General features: G+C 43.0%; 1 protein-coding gene across 1 annotated transcript in view; it reads right to left on the bottom strand.

Annotated features, from left to right (window-relative positions):
• LOC147424523 (uncharacterized) overlaps window positions 1–6,783 on the bottom strand; it is a 40,525-nt gene extending 33,742 nt beyond the window's left edge. Inside the window, exon 1 of the mRNA XM_086499494.1 lies at window positions 6,544–6,783. Within this exon, the coding sequence (XP_086355620.1) occupies window positions 6,544–6,747 (204 nt within the window). The 5' untranslated portion in view covers window positions 6,748–6,783. The remainder of the gene's footprint in view (window positions 1–6,543) is intronic.
• Window positions 6,784–24,655: the final 17,872 nt, after the last annotated feature.

Here is a 24,655-nt window from a genome sequence, read left to right as displayed (position 1 = left end):
TTTGATTTTATACACCCATTTGTTAGGAATAGCCTTCCTTCCTTTGGGCAATTCAACCAAATCCCAAGTATGATTAGCATGCAAAGCTTTAATCTCTTCCTGCATAGCAAGCTCCCACTTGTCGTTGTGCTCACATGTCTTTGCCTCTTTATACGTAAGAGGCTCTCCCTCATCTGTCAACATAATGTAATGCAAAGAGGGATCATATTGACTCACAGGCCGTCTTTGACGAGTAGACCGCCTCACCCAATGATCCACATTATCCGGCAATGGGTTTACATCAGGTGGCACTACAAAATCATCAACAATGGGCTGTTGTACATCATTTTCAGCACCATTTTCAGCGTTGTTTCTTGGCTGCAAATGCCCTTCAGGAGCCTCAATTTGCTGTCCAACATCATTTGGCTCAAACACCACTGGATCATCTACATTTTCAGCCATTTGTAGTGCAACCTAAGGGTCAAAAATAGGCCTAACAGGTGGCTGGTCATGTTGAAATTTCACCCTTTAATGGTCATGCTTTGAGACACAATTGTTTTGAAGCAGCCTTGCCTCATTAAAAACAACATCCCGGCTACGTACAACCCTTTTGAGCTGAGGTAACCAAATCCTGTAACCCATTTCGCCTTCTTCACCGTATCCCATGAAGAGGCCTTTAATGGACTTCGCATCTAGTTTACTCCTCAACTCAGGTCTAACATGCACAAAAGCTTCGCAACCAAAAATGCGTAAGTGATCATATGAAGCAGGCTTGCCAGACCAAACCTCTTCAGGGATGTCACCTTTCAAAGACATGTGAGGGGATCGATTGTATATATGCACTGCAGTTTTCAAAGCTTCTCCCCAAAATCCATGAGAGAGATTAGCTGTGGACAACATGCATCTCACCCTCTCACAAAGTGTCCTATTGAATCTTTCAGCCACACCATTAGAAGAGGGGCTGTATGGCACAGTAAGCTCCCTCTTAATGCCCAAATTTTCACAAAACTTGTTAAATTCAACACTTGTGAACTCCCCCCCATTGTCCGTACGCAAGCATTATAGCTTTCTACCTGTTTGGGTGGTCACAAATGCATGAAATCTCTTAAACGCAGCAAAGGCTTCATTCTTAGACTTAAGCAAATAAACCCAAATTTTCCTAGAATGATCATCAACAAAGGAGACAAAATAACATGCACCACCCATAGACTTAGTAGGCATGCTACATACATCGAATGTACAAGATCAAGCACACAAGATTTACGAGACACCGGAGTAATAAGAACGCTTTACTTGCTTGCCATATTGACATTCATTACAAAAGTCAAGCTTTGTGCCTTTAGCATCAAGCTTGTTCAAAGTACAAAGCTTAGAAAGGCCCTTTTGGCTCATATGGCCAAGCCTCTTATGCCACAACTCCATGTGAGAGTTAATTTCAGCCAATGCAATAAACTTGCCCAACACAACCTTTCCATGCATGCAGTAAAGTGTCCCTTTCTTTGTGCCCTTTACAATCAGCCTTGAGCCTTTAGTCATTTTCCATGACCCTCTCTCAAACAAGATGTTGTAACCATGCATATCCATCTGACCAACAGAAAGCAGACTCTTCTTGATTCCCGGCACATATCGAACACCATGCAAGACAAGCTCATTTGTGCCATCTATGGAGAGATGCACAGTGCCAATACCCTCAATGGAACATGCATGGTTGTTTCCAAGGTATACATGGCCACGCTTGCCCGCATCAAAAGTAGAGAAACACTCCTTGATAGGAGTCACATGAAATGAAGAACCGGAATCAACAATCCAAGTCTGGGACAATGCATCATTGACAGTCAACAAAGCATCAATAAGATCACTCTTGGTGATCTGCATGTCCTGTGACGAATGAACATTTAGAGAGGCATCAAAGTCATAAGCATCATCATCTGACAAAGTGGCACACAAGATGTCCTCTACATCTGACAGCTCCTCAATCACGACACTAGAAGCCACATTGGCCTTCTCTTTGTCCTTTGAGCTATCCTGTGCATCTGCCTTGACTTCCTTCTTCTCTTTCTTTTTGTCTCCACCATTCTTTTTCCTTTCTAACTCAGCTTTATAGTACCTACAATCGGGTTTCTTGTGACCTTTCCTGCCACATTGATAGCAAGTCACATCACCCTTGCCTTTGCTTGCATTTCCCATTTCTTTACTCTTACTCTTACTCCTTTGTGCATAAGCATTCTTCTTTTCTGTCCTGCCTCTAACCATGCTAGCAGAGCTGCCTCCCTCTCCACTTGCTTTCCTCCTGATTTCTTCATTCAAGATAGAACCCCTAACACCATCAAAGGTCAAATTGGGGTTATTGGACAACGAAACCACCAAAGTTTCCCATGACTCAGGTAAGGTCATAAGCAAGAAGATAGCTTTCAGCTTATCATCAAAAGGGGGCAAGCCAGAATCCTGTAATTGCGACAAAGTACCTGCGAACAATGACAATTGCTCTGCCACGCTCTTTGACTCATCTAGTTGCATGCCAACAAGTTTTCGCATCAAGTGCACCTAGTTGACAAGTGTTGTATTTTCATACATTCCCTTTAACTTCTCCCACACATCAAAAGCAGTCGTGAGACCTTTCACATCAATGACGGTCTCATCGGTCATGGCCATTTTAATGTATGTAACGGCCTTCCTGTTCATGCTAACCCATGCTTCATCCATCATATTCTGTGGCTTCACCTGTTCAAGTGCCCCTTCGCAATCCTTAAGAAATAGGATTCCTTGAATCCTGTCTTTCCATAGATAAAAACCTGTACCATCGAACCTCCTAATCTCGAAGAGGTTCTTCACATCCAAAGAAGATTAGGCCATAGTTGCATGAAATAAGAGGGATAATACGCTGAATTTTTGGGCAAAATGCGCAAAAATCGGAGTATAGCCTCACAGAGATGTGCACTACAGCTCCAAATGGTCACACGAGCAATTTGGGGCAAAATAGGACGATTTGGACACAAAATTCAATTTCTGAAATTTATGTGCAGGAAATTTCAGTGAGCGAATTTGTGCTTGAAAATAACAAATTTAGTTGTTTTTAACCTCAGAAGACATACATAAGGCTAATACACAGCCTTCAGAAGCATGTAAACACAAAAGCCCCAATTTGTAGCATCAAAATTGCATGAGATTGAGCCACAGATGGTCATACATCGACAAAATTTGTCAAATGTGCGTGGATTGCATCTATTTGCACTTTCCCCAATGTAATCGCACCATTAAAACACTTGCAAAAACCTGCATAAATCTGAAATTTGCTTAAAACACCTGTTTTAAGGCTTGTTTTTCGGCAATTTCAGGGTTTTCGGGTAGCGGAGACTTAGCAAAAGTATTCCCACACCTTAATACATCATTTGCAAAACCTGTATTTTGCTGTCATAACCTGTAATTTCCTGTTTTTGACCTAATTTCAGCCTGTTTTAGGTCAATTTTGGTTGTCGGGAACTCTCTAGTGTCCGGGGACGAGTCCTTTGGCGACGAAATTGCAAAATCTCGCGTGAAAGTTGACTTTCTTGGCTGAAATTCAGTGTTTGCAGGTTTGGAGGCAAACCCTAATCGGACTCTGATACCAGTTGTGATGAGCGCGCGGCGGTGTGCGCAAGTGAAAGAGCACGCGAGGAAGTGCAGTGTGTGCAGAGGGGAGGCGAAGGCCAACAGGAGAGGAAGAGAGAGAGCTCACGTTTTTGGGAAAAACTCAATAAGTGAGTTTTGGGTTTTCCCACTTTTATTATAAGTGACCTTTAAAAAATGTGTCTAGGTTCAAAGTATAAAAATGTACAAAAAGGGGTTATTTAGGCCTTTAACGCAACAGTAGTTACATACCCTCTGATTGCACAACCCATTAGCACCAAGCATTGGCATTCTACCGCATGGGAACCACTTCTTAGCCACGCGAGGACCACCTCTTATTGGTCATTAAAATTTTAAGTAACCTTTGGGCTTCTTAAAAAGAAATCGTAGGTTGGGGCAGCAAGACAAGTACCCTTTTTACCCAGCAGTACCAAAAACCATCAACATCCAACGTTTTCAGCCTTAAGCACCAACGTTTTCCAGCCCACTTCATCAGCGTTTTCAGCCATCAAGATCCAGCATTTTCAGCCATCAAGTCCCAACGTTTCCAGCATACAGTTTAAGCCTAATCATCGCCGAGCTGGTTGCAAATTCAAGCCCAGGCCATCAGCGTTTTCAGTTTTTCAGCCCATCGCCATCCCCAGCGATAGCATATCAGCCATAGCCTCGTCCCGGTTGCAGACTCCAAGCGGCTGCCAACATCCTTAGCGTTTTTGCATTTTCAGCCTTCAACCTCGCAATACCAAGCATCGTCAAGCACCACAGCATCTAGAACAATTGTACTAGACTTTGTGCAATCTAAAGCAAATACCTCTCTAGCAATAGAGAGGGGGGCCCTTGGAGGGGGGTTGGGGACCCCATCTGGTGTCGATCCTCTCTCTCTCTCTCTCTCTCTCTCTCTCTCTCTCTCTCACAGCACTCACTCACAGCTTGCATTCTCTCTTGTTTTGGTCTATTGCACAGTCTCTCATGAAGTAAAGGGGGGCTCTCTCTCCCCTTCAATAAAAAGGAATCTTGAGTACACACTAAGAACTCATCATGAGCACACCCCATAATCACTTCCGTTGCACGTAACACTTGGTGCACTCACTTATCTTGAGAAGCGACCCCTAGGGTCACTTATATATGAGATTAAAGCTCGGTCGGGCAATGCCATTAAAAATCCCACGATTTCTTAAAATGTCACTTCTCAATGAGTTAATAAACTCACTTATAAGAGGTGCTTCACATGCACAAACAAAGTCTCAAAAGTAATCAAAAGCAATATTAGGAGCTTTATCCAGATCCGTGAGCAAAATGTCCATCGAATCCCACAAAGCCTGAATAGAGCTCCATGCAGGGCGGTCCCATAATATGTGAAGAAATCCTTTTCCATCCTATCAACTTGGAGATTCATGTCGATACCAAAGCCTTATAAGAGAACTCACACAACTAAATGTGACTAAGAGTTTCTTTAGTGTCAATCTCTTGATTAAAAAACCTCAAGGTTTCTGGAAACGCATTTCAAACTATCCTATAAACCCATCTCTCTACGAAAAAGAGTAAAAAGTCTCATACCAACTCCAAGTCTGCAAACCTTAGATGACGTTGTCACGTTGTAAAGCATGTGGCAATACGACCGTAGATCCATAAGGTTGATAGCGGATTGTGGATTTTGTATTGCCTACTGTGGACTCATGGATTATGGGGGGAGATTTTAGCAATGTAGAGACTATGCTCATGACATATTTAATTTTGCAGTTTTAGGCGTGGTTCAAGGCTTCTTGGCATGTACCTTCTTGGTCACGATCTGGCCTAAGACAGTGTTGTTGATTATGTAGCAATTTCTTTTTGAGGTTCCAGGTCTTCTCTGGGCCTAGACGAGGCTCACGCATTCCTGATTCGGTGTTGAGGGATCCCACTTTGTCTCAGACTATGAGGGAAATTTAGCTTTAGTTAAAGCATACATAGCTCGACCCTCAACCAAAGTGCCATGATCATGCACATAAGGGCGCCAACGCAATCCCAAAGATATACAACACCACCATTGGATTGATGCTCACCAACCATGGTCTCCCAAAATGTATCAGAAGCACCAAGTTAGAGCTTTTCACATCTACGATAGATGTATGTTCATAACTTGTGCTCCCGCACCATTTGGAGCAATAAATAACTCGAGAATCTACTAATGGTGAGCAGAGAGCTCCAGTATGGCAAACGCAAGTAATAGGGGAAATCTGCAGCCGCATTGCTTAGTTTGACACGCAAAGACTCATACAAACCAAAGATTGAGACACCCAAACTCAGCGCATGAGCCATAACATTGCAGAAAAGACTATGTAAATGTAGCTTATAGGTATTATACATTGTTTAATACTTCTGTGATTGTTCCCAAGGGGTTCGAATTTATGTACTTAGGCTGTGTTCAGACTGCTCAAGGGCGGTAAGCACCTTTTCCACTCAAAATTCAGGAAGACAATGCCGAAGTCCCACGCATGGTTCACACACCATATCTCATGAAGAGTGGACTTGCTCAGAAAAAATGGAGTGTGTCAGATTCTCTTTCTATGCGATTGGTTGAGAAGGGTTTCTTCCAGCCATGGGCGGCCTTACCTGGTGCACATACTTGGGCATCAGTCAGCATGCCAGGAACACTGGTGCACATACTTGGGTGTCAGTCAGCATGCCAGCTCGGACGGCAGGCAGCAAGGGGGCTGAATTGCTGCTCCAAGGGCATCTCCTTTTGTTGGTCCACTGGTGCACATACTTGGGCGCCAGTCAGCATGCCAGCTCAGACTGCGGGCAGCAAGGGGGCTGAATTGCTGCTCCAAGGGCGTCTCCTTTTGTTGGTCCAGCTCAGCGAAAACCTTGCACGCAGGGAAAGTCTTTCCCATGAGTCTATACGACCCTCAGCTGGCTAGCTAGCTAGCCAGCCTCTCTCTCTCTCTCTCTCTCTCTCTCTCTCTCTCTCTCTCATACCTGGGCGTGGCTCCAACAGCCTGCTACACTGAGGGGGCCGTGCTCGTTAAGTATGGAATGGAGGATATCTGCAAGGCGGTAAGCTTCCTGAGTAGGCACCTTCGGGTCGATAGACTTCTTTCCGCCCCGGACGCTTCTGCTTTTGGGCACCTGTGAGGAGTGTCCGGGTCCCCTTGCGAGGAGCCTGATCGCCGTTGCAAACATGGCTCTACAACTTTTCGGCCTTCCCAAAGGGCTAATTAGGCCGTAATGATGTGTTCCCTTTTTGGTTTTCTAAAAGAAGCCTTAGTGTTGAGTCCAGATAGGCATCTTTCCAATGTTTTCAGCGTCAACGATGGAAACTCATCTTAAATGTTGATGGAGTTTGTCAAATGGGTCCCTTTCATTTCATAGCCTTACAAGCAGTGTTAGGATTTGACGCCCTTCTTCCCTTCTTTGACTCTCGAGCCCTTCGTATGAAGGCCACTTTGACGCAACACCGGTGTTTTGAAGGGAAAAGGCAAAATATGTCCATCCTCATGGAAGGATGCTAATCCCACTTTCCTGTCATTAGAAGGGCAACCTTAGGAAAGCCCTTCCTGGACTTGAACTGAGTTCAAGGCCCACCAAAGGTAGGAGTGGAGACATTTGCATTCACATTCGCATTTTACATATTAACAGGAATTAAAAGTAGCTGAGGGGGATCAGGGTGTGTGGTTAAGCCATTCATAATTTGGTAATTTCCTAAATTCTAATGGGAAATGGGCCAGTGGCCACTGCTAAGTTCTAACTTAACCTAATGGGAAATGGGTGACTTAGTGCTCACTCAAATTTTTGAACAAGCCAGACTCCAAAGCCGTGGCACGAGCACCGCGAGTGTAACTCTTTCTCTCAGCCTCTCTATGTGGGTGCCTCCTGCTGCAACAAAAGAGGGGAAAGAAATGTGGGATTTGCTACGTCAACGCATGAGAGAGTTGGAAGGTCTTGTGACAACACGAAGACTCATGAGCAAAGACTTGCGAGCAACCTTCGGACTCTTCTCAAGCTCTTAGTCTGCCCCCTATTAAGCTTCAGCTTCGGATAGTGTAAGAATTGATTAGTTTCTCCAATAGAGTCTACTTGTTTCTTGTATGGAAAATGGATGTCTTGACGTTCAATTTGTATTTGTACAAATGAATGTTGCTACGACTCTTTGTTGGCCTTTGTCATGAACAAGTATTTGGTACTACTGAAAATGCTTGTTCTTTAAGTTTTTTGTGCTATGTGGAAGGTAATTTGGGGTGCTCTACCGACGGGGGTAAAGATTCAGGAAAGAGGGATTGGGTCAGATTGATGCTTGGGGTGCAGGTTGGCTAGTGAAGATCTGGCTCACCTCTTCATGGATTGCCCAACTATCAAAGGCCTCGCAGGGAAAATATGTAAGTGGGTCCAAAGAACATGGAAAATTGGTTTTTACAAGACTGATCTTTTCCTTGGAGGGAAGAATTCAGGTGGTCCTGCCATCCTCATCAGCACTCAAATCGTTAGGTACGTCTTCTTACATAATGTATGGCAGACAAGGAACCGCCGTGTGTTTGAAGGAGGTCTGGAGATGGCAAGCTTCGCAGAAATTATACAAGAAATCAAAGTGCTAATATGGACACTCAGACGCAAGCAACACTCGGAGGATTGGTCTAGGACTACTTGTGCCTTGTTGACAGCAGAGGGCATGCCTAGGACGAGGGAAAATCTTGGCTATCGGTAATTATAAGATCTCAGAAGAACATGACAAGGGACCCTATGTATCAAGGATAAGGGGGCGAGTTGGGTGGGATGGCTGCCCTGATAGCTAATGTAATTATGGTCCCTGGATGACGCCATGGCTCAACATGAGCATGACAAGACCTTGTAATTAATTGGGTTGATAAATATAATTCACTCACAATTGTGAGTTTTGCTATGAAAAAAAGTTTTCTGTGCTATGTAAGGGGACATTTTTTACTCTTCTGTCAGTGGACGGGCAATGTTAAATTTTTTCCTTCTATCGAGAAGGGCATACTTTTTACATACCTGTCTTTTGAATTTTGAGTTGCCTGTCAAATCCTAACACTGCTTACAAGGCTTTTTAAGACTTTATCTTGTTTATTTTTTTTGTCCTTGCTCATCTTATATTATTTTCAACATGAACACACAATTTATACTTGTTCTTTTTTCTTAGGATGAAACTACATTGCTCTTATTTTGTGTACCTTTTTATTTTTAAAGCTTTTAAAGAGTAAAGAGCTTTTTTCACAAGAACAACGATTGTGACTCTCTCTCTCTCTCTCTCTCTCTCTCTCTCTCTCTCTCTATATATATATATATATATATATATATATATATTGTATTTTTATTTCCCTCATATCTTGATTTCCTTTTTGGAAATCCATCGTGAAATCTCACCTTGTTCCAAAGGAGAGAGGTGGTTTCATACATTTTTTGGATGGGTTGTTTGTCAAACCAGACACTCATTATAAAGATTAATATTTATAAAGATAAAGCTTTGCACACACTCATCACAAGAATGTTTTGGTTAAAGATAATTTTTTTATCGGTTGGTGGGACTAAATTCCACTCATTACAAAGACGAGTAAATCTATTACCACTCATTACAAAAACTAGTAAATCTATTCACGTCCCACTAAGTATTTTCACCTCCTTCCTTTGGCCGAAATTCAAAAATTCGACTCTGCATCGATCTTGAGATGGCACATGGAGGAGAGATCAAAAGAAAGAGAGATGTCATCTATGACGGTCATGGGGTTGGCAAGTGCGCCCTTTGTTCATCAATAACTACCATCTGTGGAGCCAAAGGGGTGGGCCCAGAAGGATTTCATTGTTAGTGTGCTCCCTCAATCTAGAGCTCTTGTACTTTTGAGTTGGCTTTCTGGTTCATGGTGGTGGAAAACAACAAAAAATATTGATCAAGCTGCGACACGTTGTGTGTGTGCATGTGTGTGTGGGTTTTGTGTGCCTTGATCGCTCCTCAGTTGGCCATGTAGATCGTTGTCGTGGTTGCTTATCTGTTGGTCAAGGGAGGAGTTGGGGTGCTGCTACGAGTGAAGGGAGGGTAGGATGGAGCTCAAAAACACGCAGAGAAGCAGGTGGGGGTAGGGTCTTGCATACCTTTGACGAGCAAATGGGTAATGCTGAAGACTCTCAACAACGGGGAGAGAGAAATCCACCAAGGTCTGCATGCAAGAGGCGATGGTGAGGGCCGAGGGTGGCGCACACGATCGAAGGTGTTGACCGTTGTAATTGTTTTTCTTTCAGCCGAAGCATCACCAAGGATGACGATGGCAAGGATTAGACTGCACAACTGAGGCACGGGCAGCACGCCACTCGGGGGTGGCAATACGATTGGGCTCCAAAAGTTTGCCTCTCTCTCTCTCTCTCTCTCTCTCTCTCTCTCTCTCTCTCTCTCTTTGTGTGCTTGGTATCCATCCACAACGTTCTATTTGTGTGTGTGTGTGTGTGTGTGTGTGTGTGTGTGTGTGTGTGTGTGTGTGTAGCTTTCTTAAATTAAAGACAAATACACCAAAGAACATGACGTTCAAAAATGATTGGCTTTAGATGACTAGGCAAGGATATGTACAGAAACAACTAAGTTTTTGATCTATTACTGTACAACATAATAAGAATGAGGTATCATTCCAAATGATTTTATATAAAAGTATCAGAACTATCACAGTTGAATCATCAAGGGTCTTCAAAGTCGGACTACAGCATGCCAAACCTTTTTAAGTCAAGATAGAATTCTCACCTGCATCCATATAGTCAAGACAACATATTTGTTAGACTTGCTAACGTATGGCAGGCTTCAAAGAACCTATCAGTTGTTATCCATGTCCAACTTAAAAATTATTAGACTAGCTATTGTCTTAAATATTTCTTAAAAGTATAAATATACAAAAACACTTAAGTACTTCAACTTTTTTCCCAATTGTAATGTCCAAGCAAAGATGTGCAAATTCAAAGTAGTCTATACATGCTTTTGAAAGTATTCCTTTATAATACTTTAAAACCCCCAGTAATTTCGTTTATCCCCATTTAAAACCGCATTCTCAAAGTAATACCACATGCTATTCTTAGAACAATCCTTTACTGTATCAAAGAGTACCAAACTATTAAAATCTTCCCTAATTAAAACCTGAATACGTAATTACAGCTTCAAGGTGATTAGTGATGCTTTGTAATGTAACTACAATTATGTTGTATGGATTAAAGTCAAACTTTTCAACTAGATGAAGCAAAACTTAATCTAGAAGCGAGAGTATTCAAGGTCAGTAACCAATAGTGTTACATCCTAGTAGCAAGGAAAAGAGAGATCAAGATCAGGGTCAACTTAATGCTAATTTAGCTAGCTCGACAAACAGTTGTCAAGAACCAAATTTCTAAAAGTCCATACTGGAATTCCTTCAAGGCTTAGCCTATTTGATCAGATTAGTAGAATACCTTCAGCCAGGTGAGGCAAAAGATCATTGATAGATTCCAAACTTTAGAAGGATAATAAATCCAAAAAACAAGTCAAAAAGTTTGTATGACAGTATCACACCCAAGATCCTAATATGGTAACATGTATATGTATGATTATGGTTATCTACAATTTAAAAGGACCAGATTTAAGCCAATCATTCAAGAACCAGAAGCCAAACATTAAACAAGTATTTAGCAACAGGCTGAAGGTCATACTTTTTGCAAGTCGAAGCAAACAGGCTCCCCCATATCACAAAACCATAACATACTCAGGTAGTAAAGCATCAAAATCGGATCAGTAACCATATGTCGGTTAGAATCTCAGGTTATGCCAAATCTCAAGTGGTAAAGCATCAAAACCAAAATATGTATGTATGTATAAGGCTTACATATAATTTATGGCAGCACCACCACCAAGAACCAGATATAGTAGAATATGTATGTATGAATATGGTTACAAAAAAGACCAGATCTAAGCCAGACATCCAAGAACCAAAAAGGCAATCAGTAATCCAGTAATCAACCAATTTTGTGGAACAAATATTGTACAACAAGTTACTATAATGAGGCAGTACCCTTCCAAAGCTTTATCAAGCATAAACCATGCTTAGAGACCAGTACCTTAGAAAAAGTCGGCCATAACTGGCTGTTTTAATGTTGCAAGGGACAGTACAGCAAAACCCAATGCCCAATCCCTAAACCACAATTATCTTCCTTGTTTGCAAAAAGGCAAAAGACAGAAAAAACCCGAGTCTAAGTGAGGGGAGAAGAGCCCCTCACCTTTATATAGGGGTAGTGGATTGGTATGAAGCAGAAAAAATCACATCAGCTACTATCAGTATAATGAAACTTGACAGGTATGGCCACACCTGGAATGCTCACCACGGCAAGAAATCCCATTAGAATAGTGTACATGCCCTTCTCTTCAGGAGGGAAAAGAGGAGGAGTTATCATGAAAAGGATGAGCCACATGCCGCTCCAAGCTGCCCACCATCAATCCTATCTGAAAGAGAAGTGTTCATCATGAATCACCTTGATTGAAAGGTGGAAGGGATCTATGGCGACAGATGTTGAGTGCATTAACCTCGCACCAATTTATGCCAAGAGGGACCATAATGGGAAGGAGACCTTTCATTTATCTTTTATGGGTTAAATCCTTAAGGGATTGCTCCCTCTAAGCGTAGCTTTTTAGTGGTTCACACTCAACCATGCTTACCAAGATAGCAGTGTAAGCCAGTATCAAGGATCCAATCACAATTACCCTATGCGGTAATTTCAATCTCAAGGTGGACACCCTCATGCTCAAAATAAGCCACTTATAATCAGAAGTAAGCATGTAGCAATAGTCTCAAAGCCTTAGTCAACTGCCAGAAGTGTATGAGTATGTGTGTGTTAAGTTGGGTGAAGCATTAGCTGAATAAATAGTTCAAGTAGAATTACTAGTAGGTTGAGTATAGTTGTGAGTGTAGCTAGAAATAGCTATCATGGTCAGATGCCATGACCAAGTGTGTGTGTGTGTGTGTGTGTGTGTGTGTGTGTGTGTGTGAGAGAGAGAGAGAGAGAGAGAGAGAGAGAAGCCTTCTTGCTCACATGATTGGCATCAAGAGCATTGCAACTACACAAGTCAAGATTGGAAGGACAAGAAGCTGGAAGGATGAGCGTGGAAATGTTGTTGATGCATCTCGTTGTTGCAGGTTTGTAGAGGTCAACATATGTTTGTTGAAGGAATTGCAAGTCACTATTGCACCGAGAGGCAAGCAAGAGGACCCCAAGGAGTGCAGCGAGTTAATTAATGGCAACTACCATGTTGAGGTGGCTAATCTGTTGAACTCCCTACTGGCAGGCATGCATGACAAAGCTCACATTGCATCTATTAAGAAGAATTTCGCAGTAAGGGGGTGGAACCATGGAAGGAGGATGTGATGGCTTGTTGCAAACACTGACGGGGAGTTAAATTACTGGCATAGCTTGGCGTAACCCTTGAGGCTTGAAGTCTAGTGCATCCAGCTCTTGAACAGCAGGCTCTCACCACGAGCTGTGGGCGCTTTTTCTTCCCTTCATGTTGGCCTAATATTATTATAGGTGTTGATAGGTCTTGGATGTTAGCCTTAAATGAGACCTATACCCACTACCCTGTCCCTCTCACAAGTTGTTACCATATACATGTGGTAGTGATGTGTGTGAACACACTAGGACCGTCGGGGCATTTTTTTCCTCTTTAGGAGGTTTTTTCCTCCGAGCATTGTACCCATCACTCTAGGGCTATCAATCTTTCCATTGCACACTGAGTAACACACTCTCTATTGTGTGCCTTGAGCTTTCTTCGTCTTCTCCAAGCTGTGTGCGTTTCTCTACAACCCTAATTCCAACAATTGGTATCAGAGCAGATTACGTCCTCTCGGGCTTAGTCGCCACAGCTGCTCCAGCATACGTCTGCTCACTTTCTCCGATTACAGTGAGGTTTGGCGAGCGTTCGTAGGTCAAAAAATATTTCGAGAGGGCTCAAAGAGCTTAGTCTGCTCAGAATTCTGATTCCGGCTCATTTCGGCCTCCGGTTCCACTATAGGCAAGGTCTGCACAGGCAATTTCGTCATTTTGTGCAAAATTTCAGTTAGTGCCGTTTTCTGCATAACAGGTGCCCTACAATCTTCTAAGGTTTGTGTTATATAGCACGTGTTGTTTCCGCTCTGTTTCTCCTATTTTCGGGCAGTTTTCACATCAAGTGTAGCATTTACCATGGCTGACAACAACACATATGTCTTCAAGATGTTTGCTGTTGAGGACAGGTTGGATGGGGACAATTACCCTATGTGGGCTTATATGATGCAACACGTTCTTGTGTCAAAGGGCGTCTGGAATATTGTGCAGGGCATTGATGTACGTCCTGGTTCTGAGGATGTAGGCGATGTTGAGGATGTTGCAGGTCTTGCTGCAAGGATTGCTGCTATTAGAGTTGTTTAGCCTACGCCAGAACAAGCTCATTGGGATGTAAAGGATGCGCAGGCTCATGCATTGATTGCATTGTCTGTGAAGCGCACCATTGTTCCTCACATCCGTTCACCAAAATCTGCAAAACAAGCTTGGGACATTTTGGCTGGTCTTTATGCAAGTCGCAATGAGGCTAAAATTGCTTTGCTGCGTAAAGAGCTGGAGTCGAAGATTACGCATGAGGAAGATGATATGGACACTTTTCTTGCTAGTGTTAAGCATATTAATGAGCAACTCATTTCAGCAGGTGAAGTCATTTCAGACAGTTCCCTTGTGCAGACTGTTCTTGATGTCTTACCAGATTCTTACCAGACTTTTGCTAGTACTTGGAGACTTATGACCCAAGGAAATCCAGAAGTTGTCAAGTTTGATGCATTATGCATATTGCTATTGCAAGATTCACTTTCCAGAAAAAACAGGACTAGACAGCGTGCAATTGAACAGGCTTTTATTGCTTCTCAAAGAAAGGGTGGTAATAGCAATGCAACCACTTCTTATGGTTCTGCTGCGAGTGGCAAAACTTTTGTTCCTAATGCTTCTGTTGGCAACACTTCGGGTTAACCCTCACGGCTCATGGACACCCTATCACCTACGACTGACGTTGTAACCTACGGCGGACATTTTATTATTTATTTGGTAGAGTCAGGTACCGATCTTGTCGGTCCAATAGGAAAAGGGTAAGAGTGATCGCCGATGAGAGGCGCACTCTAACTGGAACATTCAAGGGATTAGTTGGCTAAGCATGGGCGCCCAAGTGTGAATGGGGCAAGCTCATATAAAAGTCAACTAAACCTAAAATTCACTCATTCTCTCATTTGTGCAATAGAAGAGTGCTCTTGCTCCACCTCCATCTTCTTCTTCTTCATCTCCTTGTGTGTGTGTGTGTGTGTGTGTATGCGTGAGAGAGAGAGAGAGAGAGACTGTGCAATCGAGCATTGCGACGACGGCACGGCAGCAGCGAAGCGGTTGAGTGCGGCGAAGCGGCGGCTCCTTCTTCTTCACGGCGAGGAATCCTCCACGAAGCAAGCGTAAAGCGGTGAGTGACACACCATCGCCTTCTTTGAGCTTACTAGTTTAGGCTTGTTGTGTGCTTGGAGCCATTTGTGGCTCGCACACGGTGTATCGGCAAGTTCCTTGCATTGACATGTGCGACATACGCGCACATTTTTGGCGCCGTTGCCGGGGAATGCCATCATTAAGCTGGAGTAGCACTCTATGCTTCTTCGTGGTGCAATTTCTATTGTAGGAAAGGTAGGGAAGGAGTGTGTGTGTGTGTTGAGAAGAGGGATTTGGTGTTATACTGTGTGTTTTTTTTGTTAATAGAGTTTTCAAAGGTACTGTGTTTATTCTCCGTGTATTAAGGTAGTTAGTTTTCTTTGTTAATGGAGATTTCAAAGGTTCTGTGTATTAAGGTAGTTAGTTTCTGTGTACAGTAAGTAGGAAGTAGATTAGTGAGAGTTAATAGAGTGTGTAAGAGTGGGTGTATTAGTTAGAAGTAGGTAGATAGAGTGTGTGTGCGCTCTCACGCAGGTCGCGGCGACCTTATCCTTTAAATAAATAAATAATAAAAAATAAAAAAAAATAAAAATATATATATATAATAAAATGTAAAGGTAGGACCGCGATCGGGAATATCTCCCAGACCCAAGCCCAAGCTCACGCTCAGGCCTAGGCCTCAGTCGCCTTTTAAAAAAAACGAATTTTAGCTTCACACGTAGCTAAAAATCAATTTTTTGAGGACCAACGGAACGTCAGATGCCCGAAAATTGTGTTGTAAAGCACACAGCGACCCTCTAAGTGATACGCTCATTTCGAGCTATCACACACTTTAATCAAAAAAATCAAACATTAAAAACGTAAAAAAACACAAGTGAAAACGGACGCTTAAAAAAGGTAAGCGGTTAACCTTCGAGGTTATTCGCTGACGTTTGTAGGGTGCCAAAGGCACATGCATCTGCGCTCTGGTCGTGTGCTAGAGACGGAGCAACAAGAGAGAATTTCGACTTACGCGAGTTCTCAATATCTAGCTACTTTAGGTTCTGGACCCTCGGCGGGGACCCAAGGTAGTACAAACCAAGACCCAAATATAGCGGCTAGCGACTCTTCCTCTGACTACGATATTATGGAAGAGCATCTTACACAAAGCCCCGGGGGAACAAATGAAACCGTACCTAGTTGGGCCCAACAACCTAGAACTAGTGTTTTTAGCCGTTTGATGGAAACTTTTAGTAGAGCTACGCGCTTTGAACCTGCGGCTAGTGAAGTAAACGAAGGGGGTGAGGAAGTAGAATCACCATTCACATCTCCTGTAGACCCCACACTCCCTCAGAGTTTCCACGTGGACATTCTACCTACCTCATTTAATGAGGGCCCTACCGAGATACCACCTTCCAAAGTCGCCTCTAAGGTAGCGGTGACTAAAATTCAAAACACAGGAAGCAACATTGCATCCACCTCACGGCAACCCTCTAGTACACCAAGTTTGGACGGGGTATTTCTCAATGAAAATTGGGAATATGACCTACACACGGAGACTTTGACCGACCTATACATGGGCTACACATACCATGTGGGTTGGTTAGAAGTTGTACAATCCACATCTAGTGCCACTAGTCTAGAGGAACAACAACACATGATCTGCAATGTCATCCATAGGATTATCTAGTCCGAGAGGCAAAATCGAGGAATAAACATACCTTCGACGGGTCCTATGCGATTTTTAGACACGGGCAAAGGGAAACAACCCACTCTATCACAAATGGAGACTCCCCCAGTGAGTCCCATCGATCCCCCATATGTTGTTTCGCCAGGGGTCTCAATGCAATTTGAGCCCACAAGTGATAGCTTTACTTTTCCAAGTCTAGCTCATCTTTCCCTGGATGGCACCATGGATACCATGCCTACCCCAATGATGGGCATGCCAAGAAACACGCCATGGACCTCATTTGTTAGTAAAGCACCGCTACATGGTAGCTCAATGCCTGCAATAGTACCTACAAGTGTGTACCAATCGTATGCACCTATGGGTCATCGTACTCATGTAGTCTCTACTCCTCCCATTGTCTCAACTACCTATGCTCCACAACCACAATACACAAGTTCTTATTTCCATGGGACTATATCGGCTAGCATTAGCATGTCACATCCAACGTCTGCTATGCCTAGGGCCACCCATATGAACTATGGACCACCACATGGCACAACATCGTACCCAATGTGGAACCCAAGGGCTTCCTATGCGCCAAGCCTGATGCCAATACCTACTCCACATGTAGTCTCTGGAGCACCTCCACCCACGGTGCCTGCTCACTTAGGTAACTTGGCAACATTTGCTCAAGCTATTGGTCGATCTATTGCTTAGAATATGCGTAACACGTCTGATAGAGATCCTAGAAGTAAGGCGGTACAAATAGCCAAGCTCACACAAAAATTTAGTGGAGACGGGGATGTGAGAAAGCATATCGAAGTGTTTGAACAAATATGCGATTCTCTAGGAGAACACAATGACTTGCATAAGAGCAATGCATTAAGCCTAACCTTAAGTGGAAAGGCTGGGGATTGGTATAGAACCCTAAGGGTGGAAGAAAAAACAATTTACCCTACTCTTAGGAGACTGTTCTTAAAAGAATACATACGAGAGGGAGTGCTTTGGGGTGTTGCCTCTCAGCTCCAGAAAGCCCAACGAGAGGAAGGAGAGTCGGTGAGAGACTTTATAAGTCGCTTGAAGCATTTGAATTCTCGTTGTAATCCAAATGAGCGTTTCAACAATAACCAATTGCTTGATAGATTCATTAGGGGATTACGACATGAGGATATCTACAATGGCCTAGTCATTAGAGGTATCACCACTTGGGAAGCAGTCACCACCAATGCGATCCAATTGGAGGATAATTCAATGATTCAAGGAGAAAGAGTGTCTGTTGAGTCTAAATCTATTAGCTCACAAGCATCAGGGCATAAGCCAATGACCTTAAAGCCTATTGCTAAGGAGCCAAAGATATCTGAGATGACTTTAGCAGATCTCACCAAGGCTATTCAAGAGAGTCTTAGAGACAATCGTGTTCCGCAAAACAATCATATGTATCCAAGAAGGGATCAACAATGGTGCTCAGTATGCTATGGACCGCATAGTACCAGTGAATGCCCTACTTTTAGAGTAAAATTCAATGGGAACTGCAATGCCTGTGGGAGGTATGGTCATCAAGCTAAGGATTGAATAGTATTTAAGCGTGCGATGGCCAATAGACCAACCTTAGCATGGACAGACACACCTCGAGTACCTGCATTGATTCCGGCCCCACCTCTTGAACAAACAGCACAACATATGGTCCCTAGGGCCCAAAATGTTGTTCAAACAACACCCTTACCACCTCCAGTGCTAGGACCGCAACCACCACATCCGAGAATCACTTCTGTAAATCAAGTGGGTTGTGAGTCGTCTATTGCTTGTTTGGAAGGCTGTGAGGAAGATATAGATCCTAATATTGCCTATGGGATGGATGTGCTTTAAGAAAGTCCACAATACTGCATGGAGGACTATTGGGGACAAGTCGAACCTGTATATCAAGTAGCTGCTCTTGCGGCAAGAGGCCAAAATATCAATTACACTGCTAAGAGACCACCTCTTCAATGCTATGAGTGTGGAGGTCCACATCGTGTAGCCGAGTGTCCTATTAGGCTACAAAAGAATACCACAGTAATGCAAACCAATCAAGCGAGGATGTCTACAATGCCGATACTAATGTGTAATCGATATGGCATAGATCATTTGATTGCCCAATGTCCAAATAATCCAAATGCACCGAAGGGGTCACGCCATTAAACTTGATTGAAGTTACCGATGAGCCATCACCAAGTACACCCGTGGTACTAGTAAACGTACTCACACGATTGATGCTCCAAAAAAAAAAAAAATCTTGAGGAAAGAGACACGACATCAATTGCCCAATCTCAGAAAAAGAAGAAAACACGAAGAAAGAGATCGCAAAAAGCAGCGAAGTCAGACACCAGTTCAAAGACCAACATAGGGACAGGTGACGACCCCGTATATATGAACGACGCTGAAGAAGATTTTTATTCAAGTGAAACCATGGAGACCAAAACGACCACTAACATAGAAACCAACAAGGAAGATCTTCATGAGCCACAATGGCCAGGATCCAAAAAGAAGATAGGAACTTATCCAAACCCTACAAAGGAGATCGAGCGAGTTAAGCAATTAAGGAGTTTGGTAGAAGATACCCAAAGGGATCTAGAACCAGCACCTAGGAAGATCCAGATTACAGACACCGTGTTCCCTACGCAACAACAACCTCACCAAGTCCATAGACCCTTGGACATACCTAGTGTCATCCAAGAAGAAAGTGACTTAAAGTCATGGGAAAGTGGGCGTACTCACTTCTTGATGGAAAGAATGTTTACAGAGGGACTACCTGATCCTATCAAAGAAATGGAGATCCCATCTTCCCCACGTCAAGGGACTCAAGGCCAAAAGGTGCCGTTAAACATTGAAAAACTGATGGATTTCATGTCTTCAAAAGTTAGAACCACCATTATGTCCAAACTATATAAAGACCCCGAGCTAGTCTCAGCTCTTGGAGCCTTCCTCAATGGAGAACTGAAGTTTGGGCTACCACAATTTGCACAGATGGATGGAGTTGGGGAGATGCCAATAGAGGAGGAACACATAGATCCACAACCCAACCTAGATGAGAACCTTGTTATAGAAATACCTGTTAACAAGTTGGGACAATATTTTGAGGGTGATGAATCCAATGCGACTATACCAATCACTACTAAGGGATTAACTGTGAAGGGAATCCTTGATGGTGGCGCTGGGGTTAACATTGTGACTAAAAATTGATGGGAGACTATGGGAAGACCTCACCTTGCAACCACAACCATAGTAGTGAAGATGGCCAATGGGTCTATTGTTAAACCTATTGGGATGCTATAAGATCTCAAGATCAAGGTCTTTGGACATAAAATACGAGTTACCTTCATTGTTATGGATTTCTCCAAACACACTATGGCATCGGAGATGATCTTAGCACGTCCTTTCATGAGGGAAGCAAAAATGGTGCATGACTGGTCTAAAAACCATGTCTACTTGCAGTTCCAAGATTCTGTCATTCGAGTGGATCTTGTGACGGGTCGAGCCCATCCTCTAGGAAACAGGTTTATAATTGATCATAGATCTGACACCACAGTTCACTCGGCCCCATTGTAGTATTGTTACACGTGTAAAGCGGACACTGATGTTGGGGAAGATTCTCCTTATATGGATGTATTACCTGGGATGACTGATTCGGACAATGTGGATTGGGTCCACCTAGCAGTAACCATAGATACTTGGGGAAATAGGGGGACGACCTGGGTAACACCAGAGGGGGATGAAATGCCCGTACCCTTAAATATGCTACAAGCAATGCATATAGCTTATGACAAGACTCATCCTAATATAACGAAGAAAACTTACAAGTGGGTCCCTAAAGCTTCTTTAGCGACCATAGCTAATGCTAAAAAACAAAATCCTTGTAAGAAACGTACCACTCGCTCCAAGAAAAGTAAGAAAATGTTGCGATGGATTCCTAAACGACTATTGGCAGTCCAAGGCTACTATCAAGGAAATGAACAAATCTGGGTGCCAAAACGTAGATTGTGTTCTTACCTGTCACCTGACCCATGCGAGCCCATTAATCCTGTAGCTCCAAAACGAATCAACGACCGCGGAAAGAAAAAAAATCACAAAATGCTACACACCCGTTCCAGAGCTAGTTTGGGTACCGAAGAAAGAACAATTTGTTCCACCTAGCTCAGGAAGGGGGGAGTCCCATGAAGCTTCTAGCTCCTCATGTAATGCATCCATAGAGGTAAAAGCTTCTCCACATCCTCCACCTACAATAGTGGACCTTCATGAAGCTACAAAGGAATCCACACCTCCCAGTGTTCAAGAATCACCTGATGAACCACTTCAAGTTCGATCCTGGGAGAGTACCGTACCACCCTTGCAACTGGATGAGGCACCTAAGGTAATTGAAAACTATTGGTTAAAGCCTTCACCTATAACAACTTGGAACAACTGGTTTCAAAGGGTGACGACATCATTTCAAACGGTATGATCTACCCAAGGAAGGGGGGAGTGTTTGTTGACATCCATCATTCACTTGCTTCCCTCTCAACCTTCCTCCCTGAGCTCTTAATCTCCCAATCTTAGGGAATGTACATATAAAGCCTTATACTCACAAAAAACAAAAAAAATAAAGAGCAAGAGCAATTAGCAAACGAGTATGCACAATAAAAGTCAAAACATTGACTCAGATCTACACATTCGCATCCGGTACACTGAAACAGAAACTTATGCCATAAAACACCTTTGATCCTCATCACTCGAGTAATGGAGGGTAGGAAGGATGAGTACAATAGGAGTGTTTCTGTTTTAGAGTTGAGTGATTAGCAAAGTTCCTTTTCCCACTGATGTGCCTCCTGGAGGTATTCCTTGTGTTTCTTAGTGTGTACAGGAATGTGTTGCTGTTGTTAGGATTTGGACCTTGATGGAATCTTTATCTCAACTCACTCTTCAAATCAAGCGCGACCATCAACACAAACAGGTGTTTCTTGTCCATTAGCATTGCCCCTTATCTTTTTTGCATCCATGTTTGTCTGCTTTGATTGTGATTGGTAGCATAATATTCAACGCATTTTCTTAGTATCAAACATTAAATTCAATGTAATTTTTTGTCATAATCACTTGTCTAGATTTAAAAATCAAGCAGTCCGACTAAGCTAATTTGACCAAGCTAGGTGTTAGAGATCAATACCATGGGGAATGCCTTCCTAATAATCAATGGTTACTTAGGTTCTTAATCCGATTTAGGTAGCATTGTGTGAAATGTACTAGGGCTTTCTAGTGGGCTTGACCCTATTGACCTTTAGCTTAAGTATTATAAAGAGAGTTTACTAGTGTGATGAGCCTGGGGAGGTGTATCAGTGTTATATGAACCCCCAAAGTTACAAAATTAAACTACTGAAAATGAACAAACAAAAAATCAAAGTGCCACAATGTAAAATCTTAAGCTGGAAGAGAAATCTCAGCTTGATTGGGTACTTCACTCACATGTATCGCCTATGGTACTAGAGCCCTAGAGGTTCCCAGTATGGGCGCTTTTCCTTGAAAAGCAAAAAACCCAAGGCATACAAAATAAGCACACACATCAATATTGAATCACCATGAAAAGACTTTGGGGGGTCAAAGAAAAGGTAATCAGTCAGGCGATGATTTCATGAGAAATTCCTTTTATCGTAGCTTAACTACAAGGTCGTCTAGGTATAGCCTCTAGTCAGCCCTCAAACATGAAATACTTGGCTCTCGCGATTAAACAACTTAATTGACCACAGAAAATTAAGAAGCTTACCCATGGTATTAATAGTCGATCTCTAGTGCCTTTCGACCGTTAAATTATCGACCCCAGACTTGTTTAATTTTTTACCTTTACATTTGTTTATGCATTTGATTATATTGCAATTTAATGTTTATTGCTGACAAATTGTTTAAAATTCTGTTACCAATCAATTTGTCTGCTTAAAACTGCATATGCTTTTTAATCGCTTATGAGAATGCAATTACTATGCCAATGTTGTTTGATTTTGCAGTGATTGAAGAAGGCTAAGGACATTCATCTCAAATGCTCTTCCACCTCGACGAACGAGCTTCAACTCAATAGCTTCCGAGGACGGAATCTACATCAGGAAGGGGGGCATGTTAACCCTCACGGCTCATGGACACCCTATCACCTACAACTGACGTTGTAACCTACGGCGGACATTGTATTATTTATTTGGTAGAGTCAGGTACCGGGCTTGTCGGTCCAATAGGAAAAGGGTAAGAGTGATCGCCGATGAGAGGCGCACTCTGACTGGAACATTCAAGGGATTAGTTGGCTAAGCATGGGCGCCCAAGTGTGAATGGGGCGAGCTCATATAAAAGTCAACTAAACCTAAAATTCACTCATTCTCTTATTTGTGCAATAGAAGAGTGCTCTTGCTCCATCTCCATCTTCTTCTTCTTCATCTCCTTGTGTGTGTGTGTATGCGTGAGAGAGAGAGAGAGAGCGAGAGAGAGAGAGAGAGAGAGTGCGATCGAGCATTGTGACGACGGCACGATGGCGGCGAAGCGGTTGAGCGCGGCGAAGCGGCGGCTCCTTCTTCTTCGCGGCGAGGAATCCTCCATGAAGCAAGCGTAGAGCGGTGAGTGACACACCATCGTCTTCTTTGAGCTTACTAGTTTAGGCTTGTTGTGTGCTTGGAGCCAGTTGTGGCTCGCACACGGTGTATCGGCAAGTTCCTTGCATTGACACGTGTGACATACGCGCACACTTCGTCTGGCCATTCTGGTGATAAGGGCAAAAAGAAAATGCGTTGCCATTATTGTAAAGCTATTGATCACTTAATCAACTCGTGTCCTAAGTTGAAGGCCAAAGAGGCTAAGAAGAAAGAGGGTGGTTCCACTGCAAATGCTGGTTCCAATACAAATATAGCTATTGTTGAGTCTTATGTAAAAGGAGACTGTAATGCTGATGTTGATGTAGAATGGGCTTTTAGTGCAGAGTGCACTTACAATCTTGCTGTCCATGATGCATCTTGTCAGTTGCTGCAGATTCACATGTGTGGTATTTTGATAGTGGTGCTACAAAGCACATTACCTCACATCGTGAATTGTTCACCTCTCTCGAGTATGTCCCTCATGGGAATTCAGTCACTTGTGCCAACAATGCCTCTTATCCGGTTCAGTGAGTTGGAAAGATTGTGCTTACTGCTGCAAATGGCAGTTCCTTTACACTTGTTGATGCACTTTATGGCAATCTACTCCCATGAAGCTTAGCCAAGTTGGAAGTCTTGTCTATTTGACCAACACCAATCGCCTCTCCATTGTAAACGAACTCGATGTAAGCGCCAGCATCAGATTTCTTAGCCATCTTTAGTCAGAACTCAAAAGTAATGCACAAATGCTCTTCTTGATCTGCAAAAAAGAAATAAAATTTTCATATGTTATTCTCTCTCTCTCTCTCTCTCTCTCTCTCTCTCTCTCTCTCTCTCTCTCTCTCTCTATGTCTCTCCCTCTCACCCTTGCTCCGACTCTCGTAATCTTCAACCCCACTCTCTCTCTCTATCCTTTCCCTCTCTCTTCTCCTTTTTCTCTATTTCTCTCCCTTCTTCTATCCTTAACTCTTTACAGATCTACCTTGAATAAATGCTACGCTCTTGATCGTAATTTTAACTTTTTCAAAAATTATTGCTTGAAATGTGCTTATATTGGCATACTCTCTCACCTACAACCTCCTTTCTCCCTCTATCTCTTTCTCTCTCCCCCTCTATCCATCCATCCTAACCTTCCTCCATAACTCTCTCTCTTCCTCTCCCTACCTCCCTCTCTCCCTCCATAACTCTCTCTCTCTCTCTCTCTCTCTCTCTCTCTCTCTCTCTCTCTCTCTCTCTCTCTCTCTCTCTCTCTCTCTCTCTCTCTCTCTATCATTTAAAAAAAAAATCAAGCGCTAGCGCCCACTCCGTGGATGCATACATGTGTGTATGTGTGTGTGATAGAGAGATAGAGAGAGAGGAACGCTTAATTGAATAAAAAGATGCACTCAATGAT

Source organism: Adiantum capillus-veneris, chromosome 25 (genome assembly GCF_014529385.1).
Source record: "Adiantum capillus-veneris isolate H3 chromosome 25, ASM1452938v2, whole genome shotgun sequence".
NCBI lineage: Eukaryota > Viridiplantae > Streptophyta > Polypodiopsida > Polypodiales > Pteridaceae > Adiantum > Adiantum capillus-veneris.
This window is presented reverse-complemented; position numbering and strand designations above follow the sequence as displayed.